Raw genomic sequence first — 11,641 nt, 5'->3', positions numbered from 1 at the left:
ATGTGGCAGGTTACATCAGGATATAGAGAAGCTGCAGAGCTGGGCAGAAAGGTGGCAAATGGAATTCAATGTAGCTAAGTGTGAGGTGATTCACTTTGGGAAGAATAACAAAAAGATGGGGTACTGGGCTAATGGTCGGATACTTGGTAGTGTGGATGAGCAGAGGGATCTTGGTGTCCATGTACACAGATCTCTGAAAGTTGCCACCCAGGTAAATCGTGCGGTGAGGAAGGCATATGGCGTACTGGCTTTTATTGGTAGAGGAATTGAGTTCGGGAGTCCTGAGGTCATGATGCAGTTGTATAAGACTCTGGTGCGGCCGCATCTGGAATATTGTGTGCAGTTTTGGTCGCCATACTATAGGAAGGATGTGGAGGCACTGGAACGGGTGCAGAGGAGGTTTACCAGGATGTTGCCTGGTATGGAAGGAAGATCGTATGAGGAAAGACTGAGACACTTGGGGCTGTTTTCATTAGAGAAAATAAGGTTTAGGGGTGACTTAATTGAGGTGTACAAGATGATTAGGGGATTAGATAGGGTTGACAGTGTGAACCTTTTCCCGCGTATGGTGTCGGGTATTACAAGGGGGCATAGCTTTAAATTAAGGGGGGGTAGATATAGGACTGAAGTTAGGGGTAGGTTCTTCACTCAGCGAGTCGTAAGTTCATGGAATGCCCTGCCAGTAGCAGTGGTGGACTCTCCCTCTTTATGGGCATTTAAGCGGGCATTGGATAGGTATATGGAGGATAGTGGGTTAGTATAGGTTAGGTGGGCTTGGATCGGCGCAACATCGAGGGCCGAAGGGCCTGTACTGCGCTGTATTCTTCTATGTTCTATGTTAAAATAATGTTGGCCACGTTGCACAGAGGTACAGAGCTTAAGTCCAATATGTTAACTCCTTCTAAAACCAGATAGTGAAGGAGGAAACCAGGTGCGAGTCTCTTACTTCACACTAGATTTATTTACAGAATGCAATGTTACATAAGTCAACTTCATCCCTAGCCAACATCCAGAAGTCTCTCTTTATACCATTTCGATAAATGAACTCAACAGATGAACAAATAAGCAAATCACAAATCAACCCCTTGAAGAGGCTCTTTCAGGATATTGTAACAAAAAATAAAATTTAGGAAAAGAAACTGATCACCTCTTAAAATATTGTTTTGGGGCTTGACAATGCACTTTAAACCCTGAGGCACTCACCAATGGCAAAAGGCCTTAAGTATTCTGGTGGTCATAGCATTCTCCCTCTCCAGGGAGACTTAGGTTCAGAAATAACCATGTGGTAAAGAGATAGCTGTTCAGCTCATATGACCCACACCCATCAAACACCTGGGCACCTGGACCTTTCAATTGCCACCTTAAGAGGCTTAAGTTCACTCTGACAAGGAGGGCCAAGTTTCTCTTTTTGCTCTTTTATGTGTTAATTAACAAAATTTGTTTCTGGACTCTTAGCTTTCTCTCCTATGACAATGATAAGGTTATTTTCAAAGAATGACTAGGAGATCTAGGAGCTATTAAACTGCAAGCAGACGGTGTTCCTGAACTTGACAATTGGGGCTATGGGGAAAAGGCAAGGGCTTGGCACTAAGTCAAAATGCTCAGACAGCCGGTTCAGATGATAGGCTGCATAGCCTTCTACGTCAAGATGATTCTATGATTCTGTATTAATATTATTCATTACCAAATATGAGATGCCCTGTTCTAGAGTGGAAAGATACATTAGAGAATGAATGTTACCTATAACTATCCCTTGCTCATTTATTTGTTGGGGTAAATAGCACCAAAACTTAAGAGAAAGAGAGCAGGGCTGCAGACAAGTGAAAGCCAAGATCCAACAAAAAAACAGTGATCTGAAGAACAGATGATTAGCAGAAACAGCACAGAAGATGCAGCGAGTTGCTGACAACTGTGGCATATGTGGATTCTTCACTGCAGTCCAGACTACCTACAGCCCAGGAATCTAAGGACCGACCTCATTGAGAGGCAACAGCAGAGTGGCACAAGACAGTGACAACTTGTGGGAAGGAGCACTTTGAGGATTTCCTCATTCAAGACTCAGTCCTCGATGTGAGGACCTGACCATATTTCACAGCATACTACCGGTCACCATCTCAGCACAAGCCGAGACCAGCAGAATTCCAAATCCTGAAATCTGTATGTTGCATTAGGAAGCAAAAACATATCAGAGATTTATTAGCGACTTTACTGTAAATCTATAGTTTAGGATAAACTTATCCCCTTTGGATCAGTACGCCACTAGGGAAGATCTCAGCTCTTTTCTGAACTCAAATAAAACAAAAATCTAAAAACAAGAACCAGAGGCAGCGTAATGAAAACCCAAAACCAAAACGGGAGAACTGAAGGGAGCTAAATCAGAATATGATGGGAGAAAGGAAACGGTGTACACCAAGATTTCAGCTCTATTTTAAATAAACCAAACTGCAAAAAAACAAATAACATACACTAGAATAAGGTGACATCAACTAAAAATCAACAACTAAAAAACCAAAACGAGGGAACACAAAGGGGGCTAAATCAAAATGACTTTTTGAGGCGTAGGTAAATGCACTGCAGACCTCTTGAGTTTTCTAATATATTTTCTAATCAACTTGTTCAAACAATTTATTACACACTGGAGCAGGTAGGACTTGAACCCAAGCATCCTAGCTCAGAGGTAGGGATACTACCACTGCATGACAAGAGCCATTTCCTTGTGAGTTTTAAAAATGTATATATCCAGAAGCACTACTGAATGTGTTTTTATCCACCACCAAGTCACCATGTTAACTTCCTTCTTTATCCTTTATAAATAGAATTTATTTCCTCCAAAAATCAGAATGATGGTGATAGTTTATGATGTAACTAATGTAAATGAAAAAATTGAACAATCAATTTAAGATGGACACTTGCCTCCTCACATGTTGGAACCTTGTTTTCTGCATCTTTAATTCCATCCCAAAGGGGTGATTCTTGTTTCCATGCCATATTTTCCAGAATTGTTTCCTCAATATGATTTAGGTGTTTCACTACCTCCCTGAAGAGACCATCCTCTGCTCTTATAAGTACTTCTATCACCTGCAAAGGAGGCAATCAACTTTAGAAATCTCATTTCAAAATATACTGTATATAAAATCCATCAAAAGAATTTCCAGTTGCTGCCACCACCTTAACATACCAGAATTTAATGACAAAGCTCTTTTCCCCCAAGGTGGAATAATTTCAGATAGTGCTTTCTGACAACCAGGAACAATTTCAGATTGGTGCCTCATTTTGCATTGCACTGAACAGGTTTACATTAGGGATCAGCATATGGATTGATTTAGAGTTTAAAAAATGTCATTGCAGTGCACTTCCAGATTGGGAAACAGTCTGTCAAATTTATTCACAGACCAATTGGAAAACAATGGATCTCTCCTGAACAGTTTGTTTGAAAAATATAGCCTGGATTTGATTTAAACAAAATTATTAAGGTCCATGCCTTTAGGTAGAAACAAACCTGCACTCATTTTACTGGGAAGTAGTCAACATCTGCAGCAGGATCACTGAATTCTCAGTGATTTGAGGCTCAGCCACTGATATGATGACAAGTCTTTGCTTATTGTTGGGGGGGGGGGGGGCACTGAAGGAAAATAAGGTTTTCTCATTGAAAATGCTGAAACATTTTTAAAAACTGATGACCGCAAATGTGAAATAAGACTACAATGTCAATGATAATAATAACAATTCAAAGTAATTACCAGCAAAATAAAGTCAGAATCTTTCTTCAAGCAACTACTCATGGAGAAGATAACCCTGTGAGGCATCATTTTAGAGTAATAATTTAAAAGGGCTCATAGAAGGTGAATTAGTATGCTGTGCATTGTTTACCTTGTAAAAGTGATAGGGTGGAAGGTCATAGATGTCAATGATCCATGAATAGTCCCCTGGAGGTTTATAAGAAAAGATAACTATTTCAAGGCAGCAAGCCAGAAGAGATCGGTGAAATATATCTTGTTCCAATATACCCTACATAGGAAACAGAATACAAAATAAAAGCTTCAAGCATTCATTTGATTAATTGATCCTTTATCATAAAACAATATCTAATAAATTTGCTAATCTGCAGTTCTAACTGGCCATCGTGACAACACATGCTAATGCTTTATTTCCCATGGCCATTTGTTCACATGTCGTTCACATTATTTTCACAGGGACAAAATCAATTGTGACAAAAAAATATCAAAACCGCTTAAAATGTGAAGTAAAATAGGATTGTAGAATAGTTATAGCATAGCTTAAATGCCATTCAGCTTTTCGTGCAGATTCTGTGCAAGAGCCACTCACCTAGCGCTCCCCTGCTCTTTCTTACATTCCTTCATTTCTTTCTTCAGGTGCTTATCCAACTCCCAACTGATTCCATATGCCTCCACCCACTAGTAGTGAGGACATCCTAACCACTCACTTTGAAAAAGGCACTTTTCCTTAAATTGATGCTGTTCTTTTGCCTTAAATCCAAACCTCTGGCTCTCTCCTGTCCCAGTAATGGAAACAATTTCTCCCCATCTCCACTGTTTAGACTCTTCATTATTTTGAACACTTCCACCTCTTAACTTCCTCTTCTCTAAGGAGAACAATTCCAGCTTCTCCAATTTAAAGAGATAAAGAGATAACTGAATCCCTGGAAAACCTTGTTGTGTATCTCTTCTGCACCCTCTATAATGACTGCCCATGCTCACTAAAGCCAGGTGTCCACAATTGGACAATACACCACACTGACCCAGATAATAAAGGTTCCTTTCTTTTACCCTCTGTATCGTATTTATCAAGCCCAGCATAATGTATGCTTTATTAATCATTTTTTAACTTGCCCGACCACCATCTAAGAATTAGTGCGTACAAAACCCCAGGCCTCTGTTCCTGTACCCCTTTAAAATTTTATATTTCCTCCTCATTCTTCTTGTAGAAATGTAACTCTTTACATTTCACTTCATTATACATCATGTGATTGCCCATTCTACCAGTTTATTCATGTCCCTACATTTTGAAATTACACCCTGTACACCAGTCTAGGTTATTCATACAGATCAAGAAAAACATTGGTCCCAAAATCAACCCCTGGAGAACATCACTGTATATCTTGCCCCAGTCTGAAAAATAACTATTTACCACTACTCTGCTTCCCATCACTTGGTCTAATTTGTATCCATTCCATCTTTTTGACTTTTATTCCATGGACTACAACTTTTCTCACAAGCTAAATGAAAGTTTACATATACCACATCAACTATGTCATCCTCATCAACCATGTGTAATACCTCATCAAAAACACAGTCAAGTTAAACATAATTTGCCTTTAATAAATATATGCTAACTTTCCTTAATCCATGTTTGTCCATCCGACATTCAATATATTTCAAATCCAGTGCAATGGGCTGTTTATTGGGAGCCTTACCATTTCACTAAGGCTATTTTTAACACAAAGGAACCTATTAAACTTTCTAAACTTTAAACACTACCAAACTTTCATGTTGTATCTCTGACTATATTCCCCCCAGTTCCAGGAAAGTCATCAGGTAGTAATGCAAACAACTACACTGAAGGATTGGTGGAGAACTGATGGCATCAAACAACAAGCATAGCTCAAAGGAATTCATTCCTCCATAGCCACAACTTTTAAAATCAAAGTCCTTGACAATAATCTAAGAGAATTATGAAACCAGCCACCAGCAATTAAAGATTCATGTGTAATATTACAAGTACTGTGAGCAACAAGGGATAATACATGAAAAAAATACAGATAGAAAACGTTTTACCTTTGACATATTGCTAGTGCTGAGTTAATACAAATATTACACAGTTAATACAAAAGCTCAAACTAGAGTTACTCTTCTGTTACGTTCGTGCATTAAAAGTTACTGTCAACATTACAATCCACAACTTCTAAGTTTTATGTTTTTTAAAACATTTTAATTTGTACTTACAGTCAGATCTATATCTCCTAATCTCCTCTTTTCTTGCTCAATAACTGTCTCCAGGACTTTATAGTAAAGAACTTCTGCAAGTCGAAGGCGCCTGATAGTACTGTCTGTCGGCCATGGGAAATAAAGCATTAAAAACCAACCATATTAGCAGGCACACTTTTCACAACAAAAGCATTATTCATTACATGCTTTCAAAGAAACAATTTACAACCAGAGATCAGGAATAAGAAGGAGTCAATATATTATGTATAGACAACTGGGATCAAGTGAATCTCTTGAAGAATATAAAGGGTGTGGGAGCATTCTTAAAAGAGAAAACAGGAGAGTAAAAAGGGACAATGAGATAGCCTTGGCAGATAAAGTTTAGGAGAATCTGAAGATCCAAGTACATTAAGAGCAAAAAAGCAACTAGGGAGAAAATAGGACCCCTTAAAGATCAACAAGATGATCGATGTGTGGAACCACAAGAGGTGGGAGAGATACTAAACAAATGTTTTGCGTCAGTTTTTACTGTGCAGAAAGACATGGAGGCTAGGAAGTTCAGGGAAATAAACACTGATGTCTTAAAAACAGTCCACATTACAGTAGAGACGGTGCTGGAGCTCTTAAAAAACAAAGATGGATAAATCTCCAGGAGGTGATCAAGTGTATCTCAGGGCATTGTGGGAAGTTAGGGAAGAAATTGTGGGGCCCCTACCAGATATATTTGTATCATGTACAGCCACAAGTGAGGTATCAGAGGACTGGAAGGTGGCTAAAGTTGTGCCTTTATTTAAGCAAGGTTGTAAAGAGAAGCCTGGGAACTATAGACTGGTGAGTCTGACATCATTGGTGGGTAAGTTGTTGTAGGAGATTCTGAGAGATAGGATTGACATGTATTTAGAGAGGCAAGGATTGATTAAGGATAGTCAGCATGGCTTTGTATGTGAGTAATCATGTCTCACAAACTTGACTGAGTTTATTGTAGACAAAACCAAAAGCATTGATGAGGGCGGAATGATAGATAGTCTAATGGACATTAGTAAAACCTTTGACAAGGTTCCACATGGTACACTGATTAGTAAAGCCACATCACAAGGGATTCAGAGGTTGCTAATTAGATACAAAATTGGCTTGGCAGTAGGAGACAGAGGGTGATGATGGAGAGTTGTTTTTTTGGACTGAAGGCCTGTGTATAGATCAGTGAGCCTGATGTCTGTGGTGGGCAAGTTGTTGGAGAGAATCCTGAGGGACATGATATACATTTATTTGGAAAGGCAAGGACTGATTAGGGATAGTCAACATGGCTTTGTGCATGGGAAATTATGTCTCTCAAACTTGATTGAGATTTTTGAAAGGATTGATGAGGGCAGAGCGGTAGACGTGATCTATATGAACACCTTCAGTAAGGTGTTCGACAAGGTTCCCCATGGGAGACTGTTTAGCAAGGTTAGACCTCATGGAATACAGGGAGAACCAGCCATTTGGATACAGAACTGGCTCAAAAGGTAGAAGACAGAGGGTGATGGTGGAGGGTTGTTTTTCAGACTGGAGGCCTGTGACCAGTGGAGTGCCACAACGATTGGTGTTGGGTCCACTATTTTTCATCATTTATATAAATGATTTGGAAGTGAGCATAAGAGGTATAGTTACTTAGTTTGCAGATGTCACCAAAATTGGAGGTGTAGTGAACAGCAAAGAAGGTTACCTCAAATTACAAAAGAATCTTGATCAGATGGGCCAATGGGCTGAGAAGTGGCAGATGGGCTTTAATTTAGATAAATGCAAGGTGCATTTTGGGAAAGCAAATCTTAGCAGGTCACATACACTGAATGGTAAGGTCTAGGGAGCATTGCTGAACAAAGAAAGCTTGGAGTGCAGGTTCATAGCTCCTTGAAAGTGGAGTTGCAGGTAGATAGGATAGTGAAAATTAGATTAGATTAAATTACTTACAGTGTGGAAACAGACCCTTCGGCCCAACAGTTTGGTATGCTTTCTTTTATTGATCAGAGTATGGAGTACAGGAGTTGGGAGGTCAGACAAGAATCATCACCTTCATGACAAATGGAATTTTCAAACAGGTTCTGACAAGAACCTCTTCCAGTCATGTCTCCAGTATTACTTTCTCAAATACAAACTTCATGTTCATTTTTGTGTGGAAAAATGCATCATTAATACACAGGTAAAGGTAAACGCGCCATGGCCTATAGGACTCACTGGACAGGGGCAACTGGTGGTGATTTAACCTGAAGATCACCATGCCTCAGGAGAGGGGAGAGATTGTAAAGGAGAGTCCTTCATAGCAATATAACATAATATAATACACAAAAGAATAATAGCTCTTTTGCATATCCAGGGTAGTAAGCATTGCTGAAAAGGCCATAATTTGTTGCCCAACATCTGATGGATGTACTGCAGTTCATGTAGTGCAGTTGGGAAAGGAGTTCTAGAATTTTGACTCAGCAACAAAACAGAAACATGATACAATTCATGATATCAAAGCGAACACCGTCACCTCTAAGTTCTGTTCTGAGCCACACATCATCTCAACTTGGAACTACATCACTGCTTTATCAAAGTTGCTGGATCAAAATCCTGGAGCTCCCTTCCTAACAGCACAGTGGGTGGTACCTACACCACATGGACGGCACCAGTTCAGGAAGACCGCTTATTATTACCTTCTCAATGGCAATTAGGGATGGGAAACACTCAGTGAAAGAATTTTAAAAATATCTAAGATAGAATAGTGTGCAACTTTCAGGGAAATTTGCAGTTGGTGACATTGCCCTGCGTTAGCTCTTCTCGTGGTAAAGATTCTGGGTTTGGAAGGTGTTGCTGAAGGTGGCTTGACAAATTGTTGCAGGTGCATTTTGTAGTCAGTATACTCTGCCACTGTGAGTCAGTGGTGCAAGTAGCAAATATTTAAAGGTCTGAATGGTATGCCAATCAAATGAACCATTTTGTCCTGCGTGGTGTCAAGCACCTTGAGTGTTGCTAAACCTGGACTCATCTGGGCAAGTGGAGAGTCATTCCTTACACTCAGCTTGCACTTCTGGAGTAGTAGGAGAATTTTGGAAATCAAAGGTGAGTTATTCATCATATGGTACTCAGCCTCTGATCAGCTCTTGGGTTTATGTGACTGGGATAATTAACTTTCTTGTCATTGGTAACTCCATCATTGACCACGGATAATCATGCAGCCATTATTCCTCTTACACTCCAGTAGTGATTTTCTCAGTAACTAATAGTCTTAATTGTGTTTAACATCATTTGCACTAACCTATTGAGAAGCCAGAGTGATCCTTGGTAGACTGTGTGTAATGATGACAAAATATTTCACCCATCTCTTTGACTCTATTAAGGACAGACTGCGTGGGATCTCTGGAGCAAGACCTGACAGAAAGGTAAACAGTTTGTTATGCATCTTAACAACTGTGAATAAAAACTGATTTTTCCAGGGTTGGATTCCTGTGTCAGGAATTTTTCAGCATAATAAATTACATGTGAACTAAATTGCAGGGAATCTGCAGCTTTGTTAGCAGGCTGTTAATTGTGAAGTAGAATAGAGATCTTCTCTATTTTACTTAAAACGATCACCTCACTTGTGTCTTAAAATTACAAGTGTGCAAGAAGTAAAAGAAAAAAAACCAATCACCAGGTCATATAACTTAATGACAGTGTAAAATGGAGCAGTGTCAATTATGTCAATTTTTCATCATGCCATTCCCTTAATTTCACACCATGTTGTGTTTCTCTGGGAAATTCTGACAGACATGTCTGCGACAACTTTTACTGGTGCTGATTTTAGTAATTCTCCAGTATCTACTTTCAAACCTGACTCAAACATTTTGTCAATTTGCTGTCCTCCATCATACACTGTTGTCCAAAATCAAAATTAGCAAAAATTGTTTTATGTGATATATACTGCACACATTGTCTTGACCGATGATTGCTTCATTTTTGTGTTCAGACCAGTCCATAATGTCACTATAATGTCAAGGATCTGCTCTCACTTTCTGGAAAAGCGGTTACTCTCCAATTTCTTCTGAAATATTATATCAGTTGCAAATATTATTTAGTCTTTGATAAATAATTATTAAGAATCTCTATAATGTCCTGTATTTTTGACTGGTTCACTGCTCTTTAATAGTTTTCATTAAGAATATATCTCAAGATTTGTTTCTGGATTTGGCCCCTAAGCAACATTTAATTCCATCCTTATTCCCACTTTCTTAAGATCATAAGACCATAAGAAATAGGAGTGGAAGTAAGGCCATTCGACCCATTGAGTCCACTCTACAATTCAATCATGGCTGATGGGCATTTTAATGCCATTTACCCACACTCTCCCCATATCCTTAATTCCTTGCGAGATTAAGAATTTATCAATAACTGCCTTGAAGACATTTCATGTCCCAGCCTCCACTGCGCTCCGTGGCAGTGAATCCCACAGGCCCATCACTCTCTGGCTGAAGAAATGTCTGTTTATTTCCATTCTAAATTGACCCACTCTAATTCTAAGGCTGTGCCCATGAGTCCTAGTATCACTGCCTGACGGAAACAATTTCCCAGCATCCACCCAAGGTTTTGCCGTAACATCCAGCAAGTTCTCTCACCGTATCTGAACAAATCTGTGTTTTAATTACCTACCTCACCCCAATAGCATCTGTCACATCCATCCACTTTCCACCCCATCTTACCATGTACCTTTCCTAGAATAACTCACAGGTCAGCAGATATCTGCAGAAAGACTGGCATCCTTTGTGTCTGTGCCATCTTTAACAGGTCACGGTGTACCTGATGAGCACTGGCATCGGAGCAGGGTAAGATGGCACCATGATTCTCCAACAGGGACCTGGAGGCAGTGGTATAAGGGGTATTGCAAAGGAGAGGAATCCTCTTCCCAGGGGACTGGCAGAGGAGGGTCTGCCACCAGACCCTGGCACCCTGCTCCAAGGTTGCCAACTGGATCAGTGCCATCCCAGAGTGCAAGCACTAACCAGCAAAACAAGGTGTAAAAACATGGTTAATGCCCTTCTCTGTGCTGCCAGGGTAAACGCTACACTCCGCTCTCTGCCACCTCACACTCACTCTATCTCTGCTAATGCATCCATCATCCATCTCCCTCCAAGGCAGAGGCTCTGCCACTCTCACTATTGTCTGCAATACCGTCTCACACTCACTCTCATGACTCCCCAACCTCTCACAACACTAAAACAAAAGCCAAGAATAACTAACGAAGAAACAAAGACCTGTGGATGATGGAGGTCTGAGACAAAAACAGAAATTACTGGAGAAACTCAGCAGCTCGGGCAGCGTCCATGGAGACAGAGCAGAGTTAATGTTTCGGGTCCAGTGACCCAGTTCTGGAAAAATTCTGAACGGTCACTGGATCCAAAACGTTAATCTGCTTTCTCTCCACAGATGCTGCCAGACGTGCTGAGGTTCTCCAACAGTTTCTATTTTTGTTTTCTGCGACAATGCTCACATTCCATACCTGCCTGCTACTTCCTTAATCCCTTGGAACACCTCAATATCTCCCCTCCCGTGCACCAGCACTAACAGCTATGCTGTCTACTGTTATCTCACTCATTTCCCAACCCCCCGCTTTTCTGTCATTACACGGGCGACTGTCCATACATAACAAAGCAGAGTGATGGCCTATGGGTGGGTGGGGGGGAGGGCACTGCCTGACACTT

General features: G+C 40.3%; 1 protein-coding gene across 1 annotated transcript in view; it reads right to left on the bottom strand.

Moving 5' to 3' along the window:
- The window catches only part of rbl2 (retinoblastoma-like 2 (p130)), a 67,250-nt gene that overhangs the window by 25,675 nt on the left and 29,934 nt on the right, over nucleotides 1-11,641 (bottom strand). The window contains exons 5-8 of the mRNA XM_043707528.1: nucleotides 9,223-9,339; nucleotides 5,964-6,067; nucleotides 3,871-4,008; nucleotides 2,914-3,078 (exon numbers count right to left, since the gene is read on the bottom strand). Of these exons, the coding sequence (XP_043563463.1) occupies nucleotides 2,914-3,078; nucleotides 3,871-4,008; nucleotides 5,964-6,067; nucleotides 9,223-9,339 (524 nt within the window). The remainder of the gene's footprint in view (nucleotides 1-2,913; nucleotides 3,079-3,870; nucleotides 4,009-5,963; nucleotides 6,068-9,222; nucleotides 9,340-11,641) is intronic.

This window comes from Chiloscyllium plagiosum, chromosome 17 (assembly GCF_004010195.1).
Source record: "Chiloscyllium plagiosum isolate BGI_BamShark_2017 chromosome 17, ASM401019v2, whole genome shotgun sequence".
Classification (NCBI taxonomy): domain Eukaryota; kingdom Metazoa; phylum Chordata; class Chondrichthyes; order Orectolobiformes; family Hemiscylliidae; genus Chiloscyllium; species Chiloscyllium plagiosum.
This window is presented reverse-complemented; position numbering and strand designations above follow the sequence as displayed.